We start from the raw sequence: 27,209 nt of genomic DNA, 5'->3' as shown, positions 1-27,209 counted from the left end.
TAGTGACATGCCAAAGGTCTCTTCTGAAACCAGCTACAGTGAATATGCTGGTCTTCTTGACCAAAAATCTTAAGGTGTGAGCCCTGTTCTCTTTTTGAAAGCTACTGAATCACACTAGTATGTGTATTATGCAACTTGCACTACCAGACATGTTCATGTCAGCCTCATTTCTATATTTTGCAAGAGTATATTAGTGTTTACAGTTTAATTACACTTTTATTTAAATTTAATTTATTGATTTGTTTTTTAATTTATCATCTTGTTTTGCACTATTTTGTAAACTATCTGAAGACATAGTTGGGATCATTACTTTTTGATACAGTGTTTGCACTATTTTTACAATTTGTTCCATGGGACAAGAGTGTTGATAATTTAACTACCTAATTGGTGTTAGCATGTTCCACTTACGTATTATATTTACATTCTAAGAGTGTGTTTCACTCTGAACTTCTTTACTTTATCAGGATTTATTTGCAGTTGTACTCTGTTGTAATTTTGAAACACAACTGAAGACATGGTTGGTGATTGTTACTTTTGCTGTTTGCTTTGCATTATTTTTCCACCATGAGAGTATAAATAAATAAAGAATCTGTGTTTACATTTTAAACTTGTAATTGATTTGAATTATTATTATTGTGTAATTGTTGTTGTGTGATGTTTTTCAGCACAGTCACTGGAACACAACTTAAACATAACATAATCTGATATTTTACAGAAGAAAATAATTTAGCGTCATTTGTATCGTTATCGCAATAAATCCCTGAAATTATCGTGATAAATTTTTTAGGCCATATCGCCCATTATTATGTCACATTCCTCATTGATAGGCCCAGGGGAACGGGTCTTTGTCTCCTCAAAAGACATTTACAATCAATATTCATGATAGTTCACGCCTCCTCGCATATGACCTAACACTAAAAGTGTCTTACAAAAGTTAAATTAGTATATTGTTTTGTATTAATGATTTCACATCATTTTGTAGCAAAAACTCTAGGCTGCAAGATCCAGTTCTCAAAAGTCTTGTGGACAAATGTTTAGTATCTGTTATATGGATTTATTTCAATGACTTAAACATTTAGTTTTTTCAAAAATACAAACATGTACATACATGTTGCTCACATATTATTGTAGCCCAGTTTGTGCTGAATACAGTGTTATCAGACTTTAACCATTAATATGTTTTTAAGCAACTGAAAAAAGCACAAATGTCAAGGCATGTCAAAACTTCTCCAGGGCCAAAAACACCTTCAGACCCCAGAGGGTTAATGTGAAACTAGGGCAAACTAGTGAATTACAATGTCTTATGCTTTTTTTTAACACTTCTATTAGATTCAGTGATAGTTTTGTTTGTATTTTGTGCTGTTACGCTCAATTATATTCTCAAAGAAACTCATCTCTCTCTCACACACACACACACACACACCAATCACTTGATGATTATGTAATCAAAATGACAAAAATACATATTACTGTGAGGATAATAAATGAATTAAAATCAGATGCGTTTCTGATTTGTTTATATATTTCTCTTGACTGCATGAAGATATTTTTCTCAAATCTCTCACTACCTTTAAATATACAAATTTGCTGGCAAAAGCATAAACGTGACTGGATATAAACTAATGCAAATAGATAATAAACAATCGTGACATTTAAACATTTGGGTAGGATGTTTTTTTGTCACATTGTTCTAATCACTTGAGGTTAGCTTTAATGTTAGCGTCCTCTCAGCCTTGTCGGCTAACATACAGCTGTTCTCTACTAATGCAGCATCTATTCAACAAATTAAGTACTTTATAATGATATGACAACATCTACTGTATACATACCTTTCTGTTGTTGGTGTTTTAAATCTGCATTGTTCAACTCCGTGCAGTGTTCCGCTGCATTCAACGTGCAGTCTCACGTGTCAAAACAACCACACGAGGCATTAGAAATAGTTTTTATTTCGCCTCTAGAGGTCACTCTCACACTGTATAATGACAGCGGACCCTTCCCAGCCACTCCAGCACCAGATGCAACGGGACACAAAGGAAGAAAATTATCAGTGTGTATTTTTGCCAATAACCGATTATCCAGAAATCGTTATCGATGCTGATTAATCAGCAAAACGACATCTAATCAAAACCATGATATGATATTTAAAAAACACAATATATAAGATCCTTAAGACTATACCACTAGCATTAAGTGCCAATTCTGATTTGAAAATATGAGCATGGGTTTCTCTACATGCAACCAAAAGCACTCTTTCTTAATGTTATTTTACAGACACCCGGTACCAGCCCTTGTGACTTTTTCTGTTATTTTATTGATGAACTGTTTAAATATGGGTGACTAATAAGAATTTTCAAAATCAACATTACACCTACAAATTGAATCAAGACTTGACTAATATACGACAGTGATGAAAACTGCTCCGTCAGCCACACGATCACTTCTGGTGCGAAAAAGATAAATATGTAAGTTTTCTTGAATATTCACTTTGCTGTTATGAAAAGAATAAGTCACATATGGTAATCTTACCCACAGAGATCAGTGTTTGTTATTACATATTTTCCTTTTAACTGCCCTGTGTATCTCTGCAGCTCACTGTCAACCTCTCTCTCTCTCTCTCTCTCTCTCTCTCTCTCTCTCGTTTGCTCATGTTGACCTTTGGTTTAGTAGTAATGACATCAGTGCTCTAGCATGTGTGATAAACAGAGGGAATGATGGGAACATAGAGGGAGAGATGTGAGATGTTGGAAATCTCTAATTAGTTCAGCAATAAAATTAATCCTAATAGGCTACTGTAATATTAACCTTCAATTAACTGACACATAAAATAGCTGTCAAAACACATCCTTCTGTCTCTGGCCAATGTCTAATGAACTCTGGCCATTCAGCTCTTTTAGAAGAGCTTGACTTTAATCTAAAGAGTTTGATCCAATCACAGTGTGTTTTTTGTAATACGATTTTAGTAGGTTTATAAGCATATTAATTTTTTTGTTGTTGAAGTAATCTTTTCAGTAACCAAAATACTTTTGTATGTAACTGTATTCTAATTACCAATGACTTAAACTGTAACTTTAGTGGAATACAGTTACTTATATTTTGTATTTTAAATACGTAATCCCATTACATGTATTCCGTTACTCCCCAATTCTGGTCTTGGCGGACTAGATCTGCTACGCTGCTGCTGCTGCAGAGCAAGAACAGAGACTTGCTACTGCTAGAAATTACACAGATAGACTGAGTTAAGCATGTGGACATGCTGTATCGAGCATGTAGTATATGCTGTTGCACAAATTTACAATACAAACAATCCCCATGTAGCGGATCTAGACCAGTGGTGCTGGGATGGAGGTGAGTTTCAGAGAAATAACTTTTGCAGTGCGTTTCAGTGAATCTGACTTATCTTCAAAACTGAGCCATTTAAACATTACACAAAGACAGAAACACAAGTTGATTGGCTACCTGAGTACAAGTCAAAGGACCATTAATCTTAGACCATTCAAGCTGATTGGCTTAACATGTCACATCTGAGCGAGCTGATTGTTATCCATTAGCCAATCAGCTTGCTGCTTGACATGTTAAATATTGAATGATCCATGAAATAATTTTCTATGTCTGTGCAGAAATTAATGGGAATACAAACTGTCAAACATTCAAACACAAACAGGCTCTTCACAACCTTTTGCAGGATAGGTTGTAGACTTAATATTGTAACCATGTTGGAGGAAGGTGGAGTTTGACATTTTTGTTTGTGTCATTTGCAGGCTGAGTGAGGAAGTCTATGGTGGAACAAGGCCAGATGTCTTTGGCGGGGCAGAGGTTAGGGGCTCCAGAGACTCTGGGCATCAGTACCCTGGAGCCCGGACACAGACCGCCCGCTATGCCACCTGGACGACTGATGACCGTCAGAGTCCTGCTGCTGGATGACTCAGAAGAGACATTCAACATCTCTGTGAGTTATTCTGTGGTCTCTGTGGACATATGCTCTTTACAGACTTTTATGGCTTTTTAGTCTGTGTGTAGTAGCTTTGAGACCATCTATATGCTAGTGCAGTGATTCCCAACTGGGTTAGGTGTGCCCCTTGGGCGTATTAAAGATGGTTTCAGGGGTATTTTGATATTGCCTTACTAAATCTATTAAACTGAAACTTAAAGTTAAATATGGACTCTTAGGGCTCTCAAAAGTTAGTATTATTTTTTGTAGGGAATGCCTTCTTAAAGGGATAATTCATGTCGTCATGTTGTTGCAAAACCATATGACATTCTTTCTTCTGTGGAACACAAAAGGAGATGTTGTCACAGAATGACAGCCTCAGTCGCCATTAACTTACATTGTGAGGAAAAAAGATGCAATAAAAGTGAATGGTAACATATGGAGACATATTGTCTAACAATTTTGGGTGAACTATCCCTTTTCAGACCAATTGGGTTGTGTGGGCACATAAATAAAAATGAAACTTGTGGAATATTGTGAAAGTTGACAAAATAAACTTTTTGCAGATATTCACATTTAAAATGTATAGTACTTGACTTCCAGCACATTTAGTCTATTTAATTGTTCTCTAGAATGACAATGTATTAGGGGGATCTAATAGTGACCAATATTGCTCGTCACTTTTACAGCCGTCCTGATTCTCGAAGTAATTTTTCTTGGTGAATCAAAACATTACATAACATTGATTTGATGAAAAAAAGTGTTTTAAAATATTGGACAAAAAGATGAAGGTACAAGACTTAACATCTTTAATGAGGTAATGAACCCCATGAAGCATTATGAAGGATGTACTAAAAATAAATAATGAAAAAAATAAATAAATGAATAATGCTGACAGATGGGTTTAACAGAATATACCGGCAATTAACAATCTTAGACCATAAACGTATAAGCAGCTTTCCATTTCATGAGCAACTGGGTAACCAGACGAATGGACCTGATTCCCAAGTGTTGAGCTAGAGCTGCTTCGTCCTTAAAATCCGGCCCTGCAATGTTCAGTAGCTGCCTCAGAATAATAATGTTGTGTCCAATCAGCACTCTATTAAGTCCAGGAAAAAAGGAACTGTCCGTTAAATTCAACCGAGAGCCATAGATTAAAGGCTCCTCCAGTAACCAAAAAAGAGAAGGTGAGGTTTCTGGTCGTTGAACAACAAAGAGACTCCAAACTTTAAAAATATTCTTATAAAAAATTGACAACGTGGAGGTGTCCAGTTTTAGGGGATCCATCAAAAAAAGTGTTTTGTCCAGCCCCAATCCTGCAAAACTACATAAAATCAGGCATGAAACAGCATGCCAGTTACAATTTGATGGTCCATCCAACAGTCTTTTCACAAACTGCAGCCAAAAGGTTGCAATTCTGCTTTGCAGATGTACTAGTCCTTGACCACCTTCCTCCTTAGGCAGAAACAATACATTTTGTGGGACCCAATGTAATCTATCCCAAAAAAATTAACCATGATAGCCTGGATTTTTAAAAGTAGTTGCATGGGAGGATCTAAACAGGCAAACTTATGCCATAAGGAAGACGCCACCAAATTATTAATAATTAAAATGCGTCCTCTATATGACAATTTCGGAGATAAAAACTTCCATTTTTCTAGGCGTCCTTTGACTTTATCAATTAAACCTTCTCAGTTTTTCTGTACTATTGTCTCATCTCCCAAAAATACCCCCAAATATTTAAAACCTTCTTTTCCCCAATGTAAACCAGCAGGGAGTCCTGGTTTACCACTTTTCCAGCTTCCTATCAGTAGTGCTTCACTTTTATTCCAATTTATATTAGCAGAAGACAAAACATTAAAATTTCCAAGCAATTCAGATAAAACCTGTACATCACTTTGCTTACTAATCATAACTACAATATCATCAGCATAAGCTGATAATACAAAATGACCATTGCAGTTTGGCAGAAATATACCTTGAAGTTTCATTCTTATTTGCTGTAATAAAGGCTCTATGGCCAGAGAATAGAGCATACCAGAAAGGGAACACCCCTGTCTAATACCTCTACAAGCTTCAAAAGGAGCACACAAACCACCGTTAACCTTGAGAATGCTCTGAACATCACTATAGAGGACTTTCACCTGATCTATACATTTTTTTCAAAAGCCAAATACTTCCAAAACTCTCAATAAATAAATGTGCTCAACGCGATCAAAAGATTTCTCTTGATCCAATGATATAAAGCCACAATCCAAATGTAACCTCTTAGAGACATCAAAAAGATCTCTAATCAGGGAAACATTATCAAAGATTGACCTCCCAGGGACACAGTATGTCTGGTCAGGATGAATTACCTGGTCCATAACCTCTGCCAATCGATTAGCTAAAGCCTTAGAGAGCAGCTTGTAGTCACTGCACAGAAGGGAGACCGGCCGCCAGCGCTTGATGTCCGTCAGAGAGTCAGGACTGCTCTACGGCAACTCAACGGCAGAAGCCCTCCGGCTAAACTGTCATTCAGTACCTCTAGCAAATCCTCTCCAATCTCTGACCAAAAAGACTTATAAAAGTCAACAGGCAGACCATCAATCCCTGGTGCTTTTCCCAGCGCCATGCCTTGGACGGCTTTAAGCAGTTCCCCCATAGTCAAGGCACCTGAAATCTTTGCGTTGACTTCCTCTGCCACTTGAGGAAGATTATCAAAAAAAGCACTGTCATCCCTATAATCTGGACCCAGTTCATTTTTATATAGAGACTCATAAAAAGTGGCTGCTCTCTTACGAATGTCTTTGGGATCAGTCAATACAGTTCCAGATTCAGAACGCAAAGCATGAATGACTCTGTCTGTCCATTTTTCCTTTCTAAATTAAAAAAATACCTTGACGGTGCATCCATCTCAGTTATACTTAAAAAGCGTGACCTGACCAGAGCACCCTGTGTTTTAACCCCTAAAAGGTCAGATAACTGAGTTTTCTTATTTTTTATGAGAGACTCCACATCACTTTGATTTCCAGGCAAGTGAGTCAATTCTTGCAGTTTCAAAATCTCAGTCTCTAAGGTGTTCAATCTCAGGGTTACCTCTCTAGTGACATTCTGAGAGTATTGTTGACATAACTGTTTTATCTGAACTTTCCCAAAGTCCCACCATTGCTGCAGTGTTCTAAAAGAACACTTTGTTGTTTTAAAAATATCCCAAAAATATTTAAAACTTTCTTTAAAGCACTTATCATCCAATAAAGTGGTATTTAGATGCCAATAGGCACTCTTTGGCTTGATAGAATTTAAAAAAATACAGCACTGCACCATACTATGATCTGATAGACATGACGGAGTAATAGAACAATTCTCAACAATACTACCATGATGTTTAAAAACATAAAACTTATCCAGCCTTGCCAATGAAATCATGTTATCACGAACATGAGACCAAGTGTATTGTTTTTGTTCTCCATTAAGCTGTCTCCAAATATCAATTAATTCATGTGTTTTTTTAGCTGAACAAGACGTTGACGTGAAGGTAAATGAGGCTCCATGTGATTTCTATCTAAGTTGGACTGTGTGCAATTAAAATCACCACCCAAAATTAAATACTAGTCAACAGCAACACTTTGTAAAACAGAGGACAAAGTATTTAAAAATAACATTCTTTCAACAGCTGAATTTGGTATATAAACACAAATGAAAACAAAATCAACATTTTCAAAAGAGGCTCTTACTTTTAAAAGTCTAACTTTGATAATCTCTTCAACCTGATAAGAGTGTGGGCTGAAACTCTTAGCAAAGAGAACAGCAACTCCGCCACTAATTGAGGTATTATGACTTAGAACAGCAATCCCATTCCATTCTACTGCCCAGTCCGCAGCATTATTAGCGTCAGTATGTGTCTCTTGTAAAAGCATGATATCAATTTTTTTCTGATTAATTATTTCAAATAATGCAGCTCTTTTGTTTTATTTACATTTATGCATTTGGCAGACACTTTTATCCAAAGCGACGTACAGTGCACTTATTACAGGGACAATCCCCCCAGAGCAACATGGAGTTAAGTGTCTTGTTCAAGGGCACAATGGTGGCGACTGTGGGTTTAGAACCTGTGATCTTCTGATTAACAGCCCTGTGCTTTAGCCACTACCACTCCAGTTGTTTATTGTTATTTTGTGCATATCTCTAGCACCATTCAGATTCAGAGTTGCAACATTGGCGTGACACATACTTGAGGAAAAGAAAAAAAAGAAAAACAAAACTGTCCATAAAAAAAAAACTACTAAAGGTCATGGAATTAGTCTTTCTCACTGACATCATTACTAAGTTCAGAGATGAGTTTTCTCACCATTTTTTTTTAGCCTATAGACCTCTTTATTTGTAAAGGAGCCCTCCATCATGAAACCTTTAGCAATCTCTACAAACTGTTTTAAGTCAGGAAAATATTCGTTAATGCGCACACCCCTCTTATTTTTAGTAGCTCTAAGGAACAGCTTAATATCATCTACCTCATAATGACATCCAGAAAAATCACTCTGAGAAAGACAAACACTTGAATCCTACGATTCACTGTCACTTCCCGTTTCATCTTTATCACTTAAGTCAGTCAACTCTGATTTCTTTGCATATCTATCAATCCGAGTTTTACCAGACTTCATCCTCTTTAACGGGACTTTAAAATCTGCCTGCCCCGTTTTCATTGGACTATCAACACCTATATTTCCCACAGTAGATTGCAGGTTATCATTGAGGGCATCGTTTAAATGCTTCTCATTCTCAACAACTCCCGCCTGAACACTAGACACTTCTACACCAGAAACTGTGTTTTCAAGCGCTAATTCTTCAGCTTCAATCACCGCGATTACAGGTAAATCACCATCATGTTTGTCCTCTGCGGCTCGTACCCCTGACACACCCGACGTCTCGGACGGCCCTGCTTCATCGGGTTCAGCGTTATCGGCAACATCACTTCTGACGACAGCAACCATGTCACGGTTGTTTACATTTTCTGCCGGACATGCACAGATTAAATGACCAGATTGCCCACAACTAAAACATTTCATTTTGTCAGTTGTTACGTAAATAATGTAATCTTACTCATCAGCCCGAAAGTGTAAAGACACATACAAATCAACATCATCATTCATAATCATATAAACGAAACGCCTAAATGAAACAACATGTTTCAGTAAAGGCGATCCACTACCAATAGGGATCTTTTTAATGGGAGAGACCAACTTGCCATAACGAGATAAAGCTTTAGCTAATATCTCGTCACTTAAAAACGGTGGTACGTTGGATAGCGTAACTTTCTTTGATGGTGTAGAAAGCGGGAGTACAGGGTTAAAAAGGCAGACAATATGCTTTCATGCCCAACCAACTCTCCTACTGCCAGGCAACATTTCTCCACACTAAACGCGGCCGCCACATTCACCCCATGACGCCGGGTCAATGAACCCAACCCTCGCAAGCGCGAGGCCGTCATGCTCCCGGTGAATCAGGTAGCATGCGGCCCAAAACAACTACAAGAAAAAAGAAAAAAGCCAGAAAAAACAGAGAAAAGATCCACTCACAGAATCCAACCGCACTCACAGCACGCACTCCGCACGCTCACCCCCAACAATCACACCGGAAGTGAGAGAGAGAGAGAGAGAGAGAGAGAGAGAGAGAGAGAGAGAGAGAGAGGGGCTGCAGTTTGAGTCCAACTCTGTTCAACATTTACATTAATAAGTTAGCAGTGTGTAGCGTTTTCCACTGGCGTTTTCCACAAACACAGTGCTACTGGAACAATCCACAACACCCGGTCAGATCAGATGCTGGTGTTACTGGAGGAGAACAGATCAGATGCTGGTGTTACTGGAGGAGATCAGATCAGATGCTGGTGTTACTGGAGGAGATCAGATCAGATGCTGGTGTTACTGGGGCAGATCAGATCAGATGCTGGTGTTACTGGGGCAGATCAGATCAGATGCTGGTGTTACTGGGGCAGATCAGATCAGATGCTGGTGTTACTGGAGGAGAACAGATCAGATGCTGGTGTTACTGGGGGAGATCAGATCAGATGCTGGTGTTACTGGAGGAGATCAGATCAGATGCTGGTGTTACTGGAGGAGAACAGATCAGATGCTGGTGTTACTGGAGGAGATCAGATCAGATGCTGGTGTTACTGGAGGAGATCAGATCAGATGCTGGTGTTACTGGAGGAGAACAGATCAGATGCTGGTGTTACTGGGGCAGATCAGATCAGATGCTGGTGTTACTGGAGGAGAACAGATCAGATGCTGGTGTTACTGGAGGAGAACAGATCAGATGCTGGTGTTACTGGGGGAGATCAGATCAGATGCTGGTGTTACTGGGGGAGATCAGATCAGACGCTGGTGTTACTGGGAGAGATCAGATCAGATGCTGGTGTTACTGGGGGAGATCAGATCAGATGCTGGTATTACTGGGGGAGATCAGATCAGATGCTGATGTTACTGGGGGAGATCAGATCAGATGCTGGTGTTACTGGGGGAGATCAGATCAGATGCTGGTGTTACTGGGGGAGATCAGATCAGATGCTGGTGTTACTGGGGGAGATCAGATCAGATGCTGATGTTACTGGGGGAGATCAGATCAGACGCTGGTGTTACTGGGGGAGATCAGATCAGATGCTGATGTTACTGGGGGAGATCAGATCAGATGCTGGTGTTACTGGGGGAGATCAGATCAGATGCTGGTGTTACTGGGGGAGAAACATTCAACGATCGACATTCACTGGAGAACAAACAGGGTTTAAATACACAAAAGGTAATGAGACTAAACGACAAACAGGTGAAAACAATGAGTGACTGCTGGCAGTGATGAGGGCAGGGAACTATGGGAAATGTAGTTTGTGACGGTGACATGTGAAACGCGGGGCAGACAACAGGGAATCGTAACAACTTTATAAATAACTTAAGTTATTGTATATTGTTCCAGACAAAAAAAAACAACAACAGATACACATACAAAACATATTTTATACTAAATGCTTGCCAAATAAAAAACCAAAACTATCACAGTTATCAGTATTATTACGGTATTGTTCAAATGTGCTGAAAATGTACAAAAAGTACTGATACTGATATAATTTAAACAGGTTTCATATTTGAAAATCAACCCAAACAACAAATAACACGAGTAAACTAAGGGAATAGCAAATGCAGTATAAGTATTATTATTATTATTAACTTACACATTTTAAATGATCAAAACATGTTGGATAAGTGACTAAACTACAGACTTTATTACATAGCTCGGAGGACTTCAGTATTTGTATTGGACAATTGTTTTGTAGACTGCAACAAATTATAACATAATTAAAGAACAGGTCAAATTTTAAAACATTCATCTCAAATCACTATTTCATGTCCCTGTAATTATTTGAAAAGCTGTGTATCAGCGGTATGAATGTACATCACTTAAATATCGCACATATTTGTTATTTGTTACCATTTGTCTTGACTCAAAGCGATGCACTTGTTAGGTACTTTTTCTTTGCAGAAGTTTGCATTTTTACAAGTGAGATAAGAAATTATTTCAATATTGTGTCCAACTATTTACTTTCTCTCATACTTTTCCACAACTCATGCACTGAGCTAAAAGTTAACTTGCCTTGCATGGACTATAAAGTGATTGATGGTTGACGAAGATGACTCCAGATTGGCAAGCTCTGAAGACCGTTACCATCTTCTACTAATTTTCCCTCAGCATTCTTATAAAATCCAAAATATGACCACACTTCTGATTTGGTCTTCTTGGAAGGTTGGAAATTGTCCCGAGCGCTGTCATTGCCTTCCGCCATGTTTTCATGCTAAAAAAACCACTATAACAATGTTGCATGCTGCGCCAGTGCGTCAGACTCATGCTGGGTGTGTGTGGACAGCATGTACTGTGAGTTAAATATCACGATAATCGCGCAAGGCTTTAATGATAATTAAATATGACTGTAATACTAACCATCATGGAATTTTACCGTGAAACCAGTAATCGTTTCATCCCTAGAAATAACTATAGTTAAAGGGTTCACAGGCTGGACAGTGCAGATTCACTGGCTTTTTACCAATGTCAATTCGCATGGGATTAGTATAACCTTATTTATACAGGCCATTTTGTAGGGAAAAGAAACAACGTCACAACAGCAACAGGCACAGGAACGTGCAGCCTGTAGCACGTTTTTTTCGTACCTGATGCAAAAATGTAATAAATAAATTAAATTAAACGAGAATGTTGACAAAGAAATGATGTCTCATTTCTTTCTCATCATGAGCACTTTTGAGCTAGGAGTGGAGCGATGGCTTTTCAACCTGGGCGTTGGGTGTTGAGTGATCGCACATGAGTGAATATTTGAGCGGAGCAACAACTCGCTCCACGCCGCTCACATGCTCTGGCTTGCACCTACACAACTAACTACTGTGACCTATTCAAATATAGTGGCTGCTTTGAAATGTGTAACAGTCCAGCCCTGTCAGAGATTGTGCAGCCTTTTTAATTCCACAATGGCATGCAAAAACTAAATCAAAGCATTCCCAACTACATTGCTGAGCTTAGACGATTGTCTGTTCACTGTGCTTTCGGTGATCAGCTGGAGGCTATGTTAAGTGATCAGATTGTATGTGGTGTTTTGGATTAAGCGCTCCAACGTTGCTTGCTTTCTGAACCTAAATTCACATTTAAAGAGGCAGAGGAAAGGGCACTAGCTGCTGAAACCGCAGTGTTAAATGCTCGTCTCCTTCATCCTCAACAACATGAATTATCTGCCGAAGATAATGCCCAATTACACAACTCACAATCCAGCCTTTAAGAAGACATCACAAGCTAAACAGCAAAAGAGTGACAGGCTGTACTTCAGATGTGGCAGCCAGCAAAGCCAAAAAACTTGTAAGTTTGGCACTGCAGTATGCCATTACTGTAAAAATGACTGGTGATGGAGGAGGTTCTCAGGACGCACACCCTGTTATTGTGCACATGAAAGGCCTCAATGGCAGTTATGTGTAGTAGCCAGGCATGGATATAGACTGTTAAGACTTTATATCAGCAGTCATATCAACCTGTGGCTCAAGACTGGTTGCCTGCTGAAACTAAGCAGGTTTGAGCCTGGTCAATACCTGGATGGGAGACCTCCTGGGGAAAACCAAGTTTGCTGCTGGAAGAGGTATTAGGGAGGCCTCGCAGGGGGTGCTCACTGTGTGGGTCCTAATGCTCCAGTTTAGTGATGGGGACACTTTACTGGAAAAGGCACCATCCATCAGATAAGATGTGCTGAAGTGGTCTCCTATGCATCAACCCAAGCGACCGCGGCTTAGGATGTCATATGCCTCAGGAGCCTCTGGAATATTTTATAGGAACTGCTGTGCCAGGCTCGAAGAGCGCACTGGCTGCGCACGCTCGTTCGTGAGGCGCACTGTCATTGAGACTGAGTCTAACTCCATGCCGAAAAAAGAGATGCTCTGAACCGGAGCGAGCAAGAAACAAAATCTAAGCATTTTGAACGGGAGTTTTTGGTTGCAACCCGCCATCTTTTTTGGGAACGATAAAGTATAGGCTGTAGAAACCCTTCTTCATCTCGACTGGAGGGACAGGAGGGCGGGTTAGAGACTGAGGATGAGGTCCTGGAAAAGCGTCTTCGGAACTCGTCAGCGCTGGCCTGCCAGTGCTGAGCAGTCACGGGTCCGGAGGCAAAGGAGCTGCGTCCGGGGAGCCAGGACTGTAGATCGTTGGGGCCAGGGTGCCGTGAGAACGGCGTGCACCGGCTGGATGACACAGAGAGTGAGGAAATCGCTCTTTTAATTGAGAATGTGGGTACCGCAGCCCAAAGGCAGTGCGACAAATGAAACAAGGATTCTCCTCCCGGCCCTCCACCGGGGGACAGAGTGGTCTTGGTACCAGCTCCGGAGCGAAAGTCTGACTGCCTGGGTCGCCCGTCTCACGAGCACTTAGGTGCTTTCCTGGTCCTGGAAGGGGTCCTGGAGACGGGGGTCGTACGCCGCATGGGGTGCGCTGGTTTGGTGACGCAGCAGCATGATGTATATAGGTATACCGCATCATACATGGGCAAAGTCGACGACGGTGTCACCGAAGAGGCCAGGTTGGGAGATGTCAACTTTGCGCATCTCGAACATGTTCAGCCAGAGGTGACGCTCCTGGACCACGAGGGGGCTATCACCCACCCGAGTGCTTGCACTGTGACCTTCGTGGCTCTGAGAGCGAGGCGGTGGCAAAGCGCAATTCCTGCAGAACATCGGGGTCGGGACTATCCAGGAGCAGATCTTTGAGTGCCTTGGCTTGGTGGTCCTGCAGGAGATCCATGGCATGCAGAGCAGAGGCGGCCTGTCTGGTGGCACTGTAGGCTTTTGAGGTCACAGCCGCTCTGTCCACCTGGGGGTCCTCCGTGTACCTGTGGGCCGCCCCGCCATCCAGGGTAGTGAGAGCGGACAAGCGGAGGGGTTGGTTCCTGGCAGTGTAATGTGCCCTCCACGACCGCGTCAGCTCGTCATGCACTTCTGGGATGAAAGGAGCCGGGGTGGGGGGTTTGTGGCTATGAGCGGCACCCTGACCCGAGGAACCGATCGAGTAGCCGTAAGGGGGGACGGAAGTTCAGCCTCGTGCTCACGGCAGCCCGGGAAAGCATAACGGACGTCCGTGCGTCATCCTAAGACTGGCCGAGCAGACCCGAAGGTGGCAGCCCAGATGAGTCATCAGCATCAGACACCGCTTGTGATGCTCTCCGATGCAGCACCGATTTTGTCATCCAATTCCGGGGGCTCAAGGGCGTACTCATCCTGAGCACGGACAGAGCAAGCAAGTGTGCAGGGGAGCGGGTGGATTGTGGGGATTTACCCGCCGAAACCGAGCCGAGAATGAACCATTTATATAACGCTGCCTGCGTGTGATCGTAGCCCAGGCACGCGAGGCAGCTTTTATGACCGTCAGAAGTGGAGAGAAATCGACCGCATCCAGAAACTACACAGAGGCGGAAAGACATCTTTAAAAAGACGCATTTGAAAAGGACGTTCAACACCTACTGTGTATTGCTCTTTTATGAGTGAAAACTCAAACTCTTTTAGAGAAACAAACTCTTTTAGGAGGGGAAAACACTCTTTTAGGCAGTGAAAGAGATGTTGAAGTACCCAGGGGCATGGACTGCACAGCATGTAGAGAGAGAGAATACCAGCTGGAAATGCGCCGTAAGATCGAACAGCAGTGCTTCTTGCCAATAGAGGTGAGTGGAACAGTGGTGAACTCACCTTGCTGTTGCACAACCGCTCTGCTCCGAAGAAAAAATCTGACTGACAGATGCACGTCCGCTCCTTTTATACCCGTAGGGCCTGGGGCGGGACATGCTATTTCTGTCTGCCAATTTCACAATGGCCTTTTCTCAAGTTCAGAGGTACGCGAGGTTCCCAAGGAAGACACCTTGTGTCACTAAAATCGACACAACGTGAAGTGAGTGACAGAAGGGGAATAGCATTTATTTCTTATATAACCAAAATGGAATAAAGTTTATCGGAATTAAATCAGAATTGAATTGAAATGAGAGCTTGTGAATCAGAATCAAATAGGACATTTTGATGAATACCCTGATCATTAAAGTGACCTCTATTTTTATGCAATGATAATGATAAGTTTAAAATATATTTGGTATTTTAAATAATATCTGTACAGATATTTGGTGTTGTGTCGATGACGGGATACTTCAACTTTACTGATGGTGCTTTGGGGGTACTTACAGCAAAAAAAAGATTGGGAAATACTTTTATTGAGCAACTCTGAACAGATTAATATGAATGTGGTGCTGGTTATGTGGATCACACAGCTATGAGCTTGCAGTTGAGGTCATCTTCATGAAGAGTTTGGAGTGAAATATCTTATTGTCTCAGTCTTATTGTTTTGATTGGGTCATGTCTGTGGGAAGGTCGGCCTCGGAGGGTTCCAAGATGAAAGCTCTGTGTATCTTGTCGGTGAACACAGTCATTCATTTGGACTATCTGTTTGCTTCACACAGCATCATTTGAGGTGAAAATCCAGCAATGATCTCACCTTCTCACAGTTTAGTTTTCTTTGAGTTTAACAACATTCCAAATATAATGATTTTCCCTCAGTCAGAGACCTGAATATATACAATAGAAACTAGAGTTTTACATCTGCTGGCAAAAATGTGAGTGGTGTTTAACCCTGTAAAACTCTAGGGTATTCATTAGGATGTTTAGAATTGTCAAAATCCTAATAATGAAATCATTTTTCTGTTAGTGTTAGGTCTAGGGTGTGGGTTAGGGTTATTTATAGTAATTATAGTTAGCTTTAATATAAAATCAATAGAAATCTATGGGATGTCCCCATTTAGATAGCTGAGCAAATGTGTGTGTGTGTGTGTTTATGTGTGTGTTTGAGTTTGTGTGTGTGTTGTGATTTGTGATGATGATGTGTCTTGAAGGCAGACACGTGCACGACCAAGACAAGCTGTCACTCTGACATAGAGGTGCAGTGACTGTGGCAGGCATTTCCTTTTTTGTACATTTCTTAGTACATGGTTGTCTTTGTGAAATATATGAAATCTTGCAAACCAACGGGGCTGAACAAATCTTTCTGGGTGATTTTAATGAATCCCCCTGACTATGGTTTATTTCACTACTTTTGACCTCTTGCTCTGTTTCTCTCTCTCTCTTCGGGATGTAGTTCTGTGCAGTGAGATGGTGAGTTACTAATCTTGCCCCCTGGTTATGACGTCACCAAGGCAACCATGGAATCTTCCTTGGAAACCAGATTATTCATTAGGATGGAATGTTCCAGTTCTCACTGTCAAAGTGCCATGGATATTTGCTATAATTTTGAAACTGTATTTTAACATTCAAAAATTGGCCACATTGACTTCCATTGTAAGTGCTTCATTGTAATTTGGATTTTCTTCTTTTTTTTTTTTTTTGAAAGAAAAAGATGAATGAGTCAAAATCTATGTTTGTGGTAATGAACATTATGCCACAAATGCTGTCGATTGAGCTTAACTTGTATTGAAACCAGAATATTCCTTTAAGACTTGAAACCGTTGGTTAGAAGAGGGCAGTTCACGTTGTTGTTGTTTTTGTTTTGTTTTTGTTTTTTGTGACGATGTCATTATTGTTTAGACTGACTGTTCAACCTCCACGTTATATAGGGACAGATCAGATTTTTTCTGTTCAGACTGTAGTCGCTTTTGCTAGAATGTCCACATTAGTTGTCATAGTAACGATGCAAACTTGCGTATGTTTACATGTGTAGGTGTTTAGCAATGGATGCTTTGCCATTGATTATGTATTTTTTACTCAGACTTGACTCGGACTCGAGCCTTTGGGACTCAGGATCAGAGTCCAGCCAAGTCCATGACATTTGATTTGTGATGCAATGAACAAAATAAATATATAAATAACACGATGTCAGCCTGTGCGATTATATGACGGCAAAATGCTGTGATTATATTATATAAATAAGTGCATGTGTGGACGTGACAGCCCATTCTCTCTCAGAGCTGTTTGCCCATTTTCTAGGCCAGAAAAAATAACACAGATCACAGCTTGGTGATATATCTTTATTTCATCCTTAATTCAAGTTCATATTATACGGGAGCATGCCATGTAAATAAGCACAAACTCCAAAACTGTCATTCTCGGTGCATTCAGAGCCGCCCCAGTCGCGGAAGAGACACAATCTGAGCGGGAGTCGAGACCGGGAGAGATTTAAAGTTCTGCCAGGTGATGCGCGCTCTAACACGGAGGCGCTTGTCTCTCACCCCTGCTGTCTGCAGCTTGCAACGTGTAGCATCATTGATGAGATTATCATGATAAGATCAATCTTGTGTGTATTAGTTATATTATATATATATATATATATATGTTTTGGATGGACAAGATTGACAAATCCTTATCAATAATACTCTTATGGATAAAATGTTTACAGTGTTCAATGGCTAAAATGTCAATATGACTAAATGTTACTAAAATATGACTAAAATGTCAACAGTTTTCATTGACTAAAACTACATTAAAAAGCCCAGTAAGCCAAACAAAACAGCACAATTACAGATGTGTTTGCAAGTGTCACGCCATATGACAAGTCTTCACAGAGATATAAAGAGACATGATGCACCGTTAGCAAAGTGAGATTTCAGAAAATGATCCACACACTGGACAAGAGGTACCAGCGATAAGTAGAACTTTTTAGAAAGAAGATTTAGAAATACCAGTTGGTCATTAAAAAAAAAAAAACACACAACAGCAGCAACAACAACAGTTTTAGTGGTTTGAGTGAACCACACTTTTATATCCAGTTTCCTTTTCAAAAGAGTTTATAGAAAGTACATGTTACATCCTGATTAAATGTCTGTTTGGACAATCTTATTTTCATTAAAATTTGTATGTTCTTATTTATTGTTCCATTTTATTTAGGTGTAATATTGAGAAAATAACAAGTTTGCAGTAATGCAAAGATGTTATTATTTAATTTTGTAAAAATATTTTCATTTGAAAACACTGCATTTATAGTTGTTGTTGTTTGTATGTTTGAGTTGAGAAATACACATTTCAGCATTATCAGTTATCTATTTGTGCATTTTCCTTGATAATCAAGCAAGTTGACTCATGTTACCATTTGATTATTATATCGCAATCGCAATTTTAGCCTCAATAATCGCAATATGACATTTTCCCCAAACCGTGCAGCCCTAGCATTTGTCCACCATTCAACCATGCGCAATAAAATATTAGGATATTTTGGGCAGTGAAATGTTTTGTTTATAATTTCATTATAGACTGTAAAATAAATGTATTATTCGATGACAGAGTTTGTGTATGAATCTAATGCATGTGTTTTTTTTAGCCTATCTCTGACACTTTTGAAGAACAATTCTGTAAAATGTATGACTCAATTATTATTCTCCATGTTTTTGCAGTTAAAGAAGAGATCAATTACATTTTCCTTGGTTGGTATATAAAGATTTCAGACTGATTGCAGACCAACGTGGACAATTACTATTATTATTTTTATCTACTGCGGCAGCTGCTGCGAGACGCACACGGACTCATCGGGGATTTAGGTACAGGAGTGGACAGAGAGGGCTCTGCCCAAGGGAGACGCGGGTATGCCAACAGGGAGACCATACCACGGAAAATACAGGTGGAGCACCTGTCCCAGTACAGGGCATATTAATACCCCTAGTGGTATTCCTCCACCGGATTCGCGAGCCACAGGGCTAGGGAGGAAGGACATCCAGGGTCCACGACTCCGTGAACTCGACTGGGGGTAAAAGTGCACGCTATCGCCTCAAGGGAGGGGAAGGTCAAAATACGCAAGTGATACGCCTGGCCAGTTGTTCCGTATTACCAAACTCTACCTGTTCATACCTAACAAAACACGGAACGAAACCGGCTCAACCCGGAGATTGTAAAATCTCGCAAAGGTATTGGGTGTAGCCCAGCCCTCTGCTCTGCAGATGTCTGCTAGAGAGGTTCCATGGGCCAGTGCCCACGAGGATGCCACACTCCTAGTAGAGTGTGCTTGTATTCTCAAAGGGGCGGGCATGGCCTGGGCCAGGTATGCCAGGGTAATCGTTGCTCCGAAGCAGACAAAGCAGACAAAGAGCTGCTCAGAGAGTCTAAAGTTCTGCGTGCAATCCAAGTAGGTGAGCAAAGCACGCACCGGACACAGCAACGACAGGTTTGGGTCTGCCTCCTCCCGGGGCAGAGCTTGCAGGCTCACCACCTGATCCCTGAAGGGGGTTGTGGGATCATTGGGCACATAGCCCAGCTGGGGTCTCGGGATCACGTGAGAATCTGCCGGACTGAACTCCTTGCTAACCCTATTGATGGAGGTGAGTGCAATCAGGAGGGTCGTCTTCAAGGAGAGGGCTTTCAGCTCGACTGAATCTAGTTGCTGAAAGGGGGCTCCCCAAAGGCCCAGGAGGACCGTGGAGAGATCCCATGAGGGGAAGAGGCATGGCCTGGGAGGATTCGGCCTCTGGACACCTCTGAGGAACCTGATAATCAGGTTGTGCTTCCCTAGGGACTTACCTTCCACTGCGTCATGGTGAGCCACTATAGTGGCTACATATACCTTCAAGGTGGAGGGAGACAGCCGCCCCTCCAGCCTCTCCTGCAGGAAGGAAAGCACAGACCCGACTGCCCATCCCTGGGGGTCTTCGGCTTGGTAAGAACACCAATTCGTGAACAAGTGCTACTACTTCAGGGCTTAAATCTGCCTCGTAAAGGAAGCTCTGGCCTGACTGATTGTGTCTACCACTGCTGGTGGTAGGCCACTTAGGTGGTCCACATCCCATCCAAGGGCCAGGTGTGGAGATGGTGCCCCATCCCTGAGAAATAAGGTCCTTCCTTATGGGAATCTGCTGTCACAAGGAGCGTGAGGTCCTTGTGAAGTCTGGGTGGGCCAAAATGGGGCTACGAGGTTGACTCGTGCTTCTCACTGACCTTTCACAGCGTCTGCGCAAGTAGGCTCACTGGGGGAACACATATTTGTCCCGAGTGGGGCTTCCGTCAGGGAATACCAGAGCGGGCAGTGGGAGGTTTCCCAGGAAGCAAACAGGTCTACCTGTGCTTTGCCAAATCGACTCCAAATCAGCTGGACCACCTGTGGGTGGAGTCTCTACTTTCCCCTGAGCATTGCCTGCTGCAACAGCGCATCCACTGTAGTGTTGAGGCTGCATGGGAGACACAGACTAGAGACTGGAACCATGGGAGACCCTGAGGGTGGAGCCGTGGTAGGCGGAGCTGTGGGAGACTCGAGGGGCAAAGCTATGGAAGGTGGAGTCGTGGCAGGCTCCGGAATGACCTCTGTGGTCATGGACACTGGCAGGAATTACCTCTGTGGTTGTAGGCATGGACATAGTCTCGGGAACGACCTCTGTGGTCGTAGGCAGGGACATAGTCTCGGGAATGACCTCTGTGGTCATGGACATGAGCAGAGATTTGGAAATGACCTCCATGGGCATGAACACTGGCAGAGACTTGGAAACGACCTCTGTGGTCGTGAGCATGGGCAGAGACTCGGGAATGAGCTCTGTGGTCGTGGGCATGAGCAGAGACTCGGGAACGATCTCTGTGGTCATGAACACTGGCAGAGATTTGGGAATGAGCTCTGTGTTCGTGGACACAAGGCTGGCAACACTGGCTTTGGGATGGATGAGACTGGCAGCTTGTTGACTGTGGCAGGCGTGGGCATTGGCTTGTTGGCTGTGGCAGGCATGGGCATTGGCCGTGCCAGGCATGCCAGGTGAGGGTGTTGGCCGTGGCAGGCTTGGCCGTGGGCATTGCCCGTGCCAGGCATGCCAGGTGAGGGTGTTGGCAGTGGCAGGCTTGGCCGTGGACATTGCCTCGTTGGCTGTGGCAGACGTGGTCGTTGGCCGTGGCATGTGTGGATGTTGGCTCATTGGCCATGGCAGGCATGGATATTGGCACATAGGCCGTGGCAGCCGTGGGCACTGACAAATTGTGAGGAAGGGTTTTTGTGGCCCTACACACCGATATCAGTGGCGGATCATTCAACTTTGAGACGGGGCATGGGAGTCTTGGAGCAAGGAGTCGCGGAAGGCTTGGCTGTGACCTGGCGTGGAGCAGGCTCAGATTTGGCTGTGACCTGGCATGGAGCAGACATTGACTTGGCTGTGACTTGGCATGGAGCAGACCCAGGCGTGGCTGTGACATGGCGTGGAGCAGACTCAGGCGTGGCCGTGACATGGCATGGAGGAGACTTAGGCGTGGCCGTGACATGGCGTGGAGCAGACTCAGGCCTGGCCGTGACATGGCGTGGAGCAGACACAGGCTTGACTGTGACATGGCGAAGAGCGGACTCAGTCTTGACTGTGACATGGCGTGGAGCAGATTCAGACGTTGCTGTGACGTGGCGTGGAGCAGATTCAGACGTGGCTGTGACGGGGCATGGAACAGACTCAGACGTGGCTGTGACCTGGTGTGGAGCGGACTCAGGTGGGGCCGTGACATGGCGAGGCGTGGAGCAGATTCGGGCGTGGCCATCACGTGGCAAGGAGCAGACTCAGACGGGGCTGTAACATGGCGTGGAATGGATTCAGACGTGGCTGTGACAAGCCGTGGAGCAGACTCAGATGTGGCTAGGACATGGCATGGAGCAGACCCAGGCGTGGCTGTGACATGGCATGGGGCAGACTCAGGCATGGCCGTGACATGGCGTGGAGGAGACTCAGGCGTGGCCGTGACATGGCGTGGAGCAGACTCAGGCGTAGCCGTGACATGGCGTGGAGCAGACTCAGGCGTGGCCGTGACATGGCATGGAGCAGACTCAGGCATGGCCGTGACATGGCGTGGAGCAGACTCAGGCTTGACTGTGACATGGCGAAGAGTGGACTCAGTCTTGACTGTGACATGGCATGGAGCAGACTCAGTCTTGACTGTGACGTGGCGTGGAGCAGATTCAGACGTTGCTGATGTGGCGTGGAGCAGACTCAGATGTGGCTAGGGCATGGCATGGCGTGGAGCAGATTCAGACATTGCTGTGACGTGGCGTGGAGCAGATTCAGACATGGCTGTGACGTGGCGTGGAACAGACTCAGACGTGGCTGTGACATAGTGTGGAGCGGACTCAGGTGTGGCCGTGACATGGCGAGGCATGGAGCAGATTCGGGCGTGGCCATCACATGGCAAGGAGCAGACTCAGACATGGCCGTGACATGGCGTGGAGCATACTCAGGTGTGGCCGTGACATGGCGTGGAGCGGACGGACGCGTGGCAGTGACATGGCATGGAGCAGACTCAGACGTAGCTGTGACATGGCGTGGAGCGGACTCAGACGTGGCTGTGATGTGCCATGGAACGGACTCAGATGTGGCTGTGACATGGTGTGGAACGGACTCAGACGTGGCTGTAACATGGTGTGGAACGGACTCAGATATGGCTGTGACAAGCCGTAGAGCAGACTCAGATGTGGCTACGACATGGCATGGAGCAGACCCAGGCGTGGCTGTGACATGGCGTGAAGCAGACTCAGGCGTGGCCGTGACATGGCGTGGAGGAGACTCAGGCGTGGCCATGACATGGCGTGGAGCAGACTCAGGCGTGGCCGTGACATGGCGTGGAGCAGACTCAGGCTTGACTGTGACATGGCAAGAGCGGACTCAGTCTTGACTGTGACATGGCGTGGAGCGGACTCCGTCTTGACTGTGACATGGCGTGGAGCGGACTCCGTCTTGACTGTGACATGGCGTGGAGCGGACTCAGATGTGGCTGTGATGTGCCATGGAACGGACTCAGACGTGGCTGTGACATGGCGTGGAACGGACTCAGACGTGGCTGTGACATGGCGTGGAACGGACTCAGACGTGGCTGTGACAAGCCGTGGAGCAGACTCAGATGTGGCTAGGACATGGCATGGAGCGGACTCAGGCATGGAAGACTCGGAAAAAGGGATCGCGATTAAGAGAGGAGGATCCTCTAAAGCAAGTGTTTCTAAGATTAGCTTCACATATTCCTCCCATGTGTAATCTCATGTCTTCAGCAATTCCCTCCACTGGCAAGCTCTGAGTCCGATCTGGTATATGGATTTTAGGATGGAATCATCAAAACCCCATAAAATATATTAGGGAGGACATTGTAAAAAATTGTGAAACCTGTACACACAGACACAGACACAGACACACACACACACACACACACACACACACACACACACACACACACACACACACACACACACACACACACACACACACACACACACAGACAGGCAATTTCTAAACTATCTTGACCCCTCAGGATAAATGACACATATTATAACAATGTGATTTGGGATCTTTCACATTCTCACAAAAAAACAGTATATTCATAATGAGAGATTATATACATTTTAATGGGCCGGTCATTTTTGACCAGGAACACCACAAGTGTGATTTTCTGGTCAAAAAAAATTTGTTTACAAAATAAAAGAGTTAGAAAACATTATTTCTGGTTAAACATAAAAAAGTAGTGTTGTAAACAGGACAGAAAATTGTATATATGGTATTTAATATAGTAAAAATATCCATCAATAATAATAATAATTTTTATGCAAAAAATGTGTTGCATTAGCTCAGGTAATTTAGGCCTATTGTCACTAATTTCCAAAAAGAGAAATCAAGTTGAAAAATGATCTAATGCAATATTTTGTGAAAATATATGGATTATGTGAGGTTCATAAACCATTTAAAGGGGTTCATCATTTTGACCCTGGTAGCAAATGAGGAACACATCCCAAGGGCTAAAGAAATAGTTCCCCCAAAAATCAATCACCTTTTTTTTTTTGATTGGCTTTATGAACACATTATTGCACATGTACATTAATTTTCTTAAAACTGAATGTTATCAAATGTCTGTCTATTTATGTGTACATGCATAGGCGGAAATCGCGGAGGGGTCGGGGGGGTCAGGACCCCCCCCCCATCTGAGGGTTGTCCCCCCCAAAATATCATTAAAATATGTGTATTGTAAATAATATAATGATATATTCTTAAAATAATTGTTTAAGAAGTAAAATAATACAAATGCAAAAGGGGCAACAACAAAAACCGCTTCAAAAATTGCTCTTGAGGATTGTTATGTTTATTGTCTCCCCAACATTTTGATGAAATTTTCACCCCTGTGTACATGGTTTGCTTACAATTTTTGTTTGTTCTGTTTTGTTAATAGCAACGATCATCAGGACGGGTTCTCTTTGAAATGGTTTGCTCACATCTCAACCTCATCGAGGGGGATTATTTTGGCCTGGAGTTCCAGGATGATCACAGAAGGATGGTAAGTGAGAAGAATTGGAACAGGGAACAGTTTTTTATGAACTGTAAGTAGAGAGTTACAGTTGTATAAAGGTCTGTACTCATCTCTGCTGCGTGCTCTACTCCACAGGTTTGGTTGGATTTACTAAAGCCCATTAGAAAGCAGATCATACGTAAGGGGCCTCACAGCTCTGTGTGTGTGTGTGTGTGTGTGTTTAGTATCTCTCTGTGGTTGCCACATGACATGCAATGCTCTTTCTGAATGTTTTCACTCTTAACACATCATACTAGCCCTGTAAAAATGTAACCCTAGATCTCATAGGGTTTGTGTGTGTGTGTCCAGGGCCAAAGCACACCGTCCTTCGGTTTGTTGTCAAATTTTTCCCTCCTGATCTTTCCGTTCTGCTGGAGGAGCTGACCAGGTGAGACCATCACTCCACCCACTGTCATTTCATTCAAGGGACAGTTTACCCACAAAAATAAATGATGACATTTTTATTCTCTTGTCATTCCAAATCTGTATGCTGTTTTTAAATTTTTTACCTGAAACTCAAAAGTAGAATCTTCTGAAGAATCTTCACGTAGTTCTTGCTATAAAATAGTTCACATTGACCTTGCCTGTCAAGCTCCAAAACAAAAAAAAAGCACCATAACATTATCATAAAAGTAGTCCATATGACTTGAATACAGTGCATGAGTCTGTTGCACTGCTGGTTTGATTCTGTTATGGTTGTTTTTTAACTACTGTTATATCGGAAAGAGTTCTACTTTTTTTGTTCCAAGGAAATAAATAACAGCATTTACTTCCATGGAGCTTGGAATGACATGAGGGTGAGTAAATAATAACAGAATTTTCATTTTTATATATCCCTTTAAAACAGGCTTTCATGCATCCCTTGCACGTGTTTGTCTTCTGTTAGGTACTTGTTTGCGCTGCAGGTCAGGCAGGATCTGGCCAGCGGACGGCTCACCTGTAGCGACGCCAGCGCTGCTCTTTTGGTATCTCGAATCATCCAATGTGAGTCATGCTGACAGTTGAAAAGTTTGTTTGTGAGCGTGTATTTGCTTTTATGCAAGGGTTGTCAATTGATTAAAAATGTTTCAAATGAACAAATATCAGTAATTACTGAGAGAGGCCTCCAAATAAAAATGATTTTGTGAAATAATTAAAATAATGATAAACATAATATTTATTCAGATTTAATTGAGATCATTCAAATACATGATATTATTATGGGAGCACACAAGTAAAGCATTGATTAAACAATACAAAACAATTATTGACAATACAACAATTGGCTATTTATAGTTACTTCTATTTTAATATGGAACATAAGCATATTATTGCTTGCCTCTTACCCCTGAACTGTACATTTAATTTATAAGTAATTTTGCTAACATTAGGGGGCAATCAGAGATCCAACTGTGCGGGCAACATGTCTCGTCAAACCAGCGAGCAGCTCAGTCTCAAAAACTCTGTCTTTCTAAAAGTTTCAAGAGATGCTGAAAACTAGTGAGACGTGACTCAACTAGGAATGTCGCGATTACCTGCGATTAAAATGCTCAGTGTTATTAAATGAGATCTTTCAGTGTGGGTCTAACTACTTGCGCCACGCGTGTGTCCTGCCCTCTGCCTGGCTGGTCTGTGAGACTGTTACTATGGTAACGGAGTTCACGAGGTGACTGTCTAGTGAAGGCGGGGCGCGCGCAGAACATTAACTTTTCTTACTGGAATAAGAGTTCAGTGAGTGTAAAAGTGCTGTGATTATCCGGCTGATCGTTACATTACTCAATAAAGAAAGAAAGTTCTCCTAGCCTGACACCATTTTATTTTAAACACATGGTTTAAGTTATAGATGTTTTTGGTTATTTATTTTTAAATAAATGTGTATTTATTGAAAGGGTATACATACTTTTGTTGAAAAGGTACAGTACGTTTTGGTGTAAGCAGTGGCGCCCCCAGAAAATTTTAACAGGGGTGGCCAGTGGAGACCAAAGCAAAATCTTGGGGTGGCACCAAAAACAAACAAATTCAGTGTAATGTGTGTTATACTTGTTTACATTTGTTTCTGGTTAATGTAACAATATGTCTTTAAAGCCGTAGTCCGTAACTTTTTTTGGTTAAATATTTTCCAAAATCAATTTGTCGCGTGTGAAAATGCAGCCGGTGTCGAATCGTTTGTAGCCTCTTCTTACAGCAGCTGGAATGTAATTAAACTTTCATTTTGATGGCGGTTTGTAATCCAGCAAGTTCAAAACAACTGATGTGTTGATTGATACACCTCAAAACATTCGATTCTTCTGCGCTGAGGAGCCGTGCCGATGCACAACCCAAGTAAAGTAGATAACTCTGCAAATAACTGCAATTTCAGGGTTCAGACAGAGATGGAGACAAAGAGGTAAAACTTACAGACTGTAGCTTTAATTGGCAATTAATTATTCTTTACATAGTATAGTTCTTGTCCTTAAAAATTATTATACATCAGCAAATATGTTTAAACCAAATAAAATGACAATATT

The 27,209-nt window shown here is 42.4% G+C and overlaps 1 protein-coding gene across 1 annotated transcript in view; it reads left to right on the top strand.

Annotated features, from left to right (window-relative positions):
• Positions 1-27,209, top strand: part of LOC127658604 (FERM, ARHGEF and pleckstrin domain-containing protein 1) — a 102,136-nt gene that overhangs the window by 5,883 nt on the left and 69,044 nt on the right. The window contains 5 exon segments of the mRNA XM_052147979.1: positions 3,759-3,946; positions 24,607-24,711; positions 24,820-24,862; positions 25,033-25,111; positions 25,610-25,707. Of these exon segments, the coding sequence (XP_052003939.1) occupies positions 3,776-3,946; positions 24,607-24,711; positions 24,820-24,862; positions 25,033-25,111; positions 25,610-25,707 (496 nt within the window). The 5' untranslated portion in view covers positions 3,759-3,775.

This window comes from Xyrauchen texanus, chromosome 18 (genome assembly GCF_025860055.1).
Source record: "Xyrauchen texanus isolate HMW12.3.18 chromosome 18, RBS_HiC_50CHRs, whole genome shotgun sequence".
NCBI classification, from domain to species: domain Eukaryota; kingdom Metazoa; phylum Chordata; class Actinopteri; order Cypriniformes; family Catostomidae; genus Xyrauchen; species Xyrauchen texanus.
This window is presented reverse-complemented; position numbering and strand designations above follow the sequence as displayed.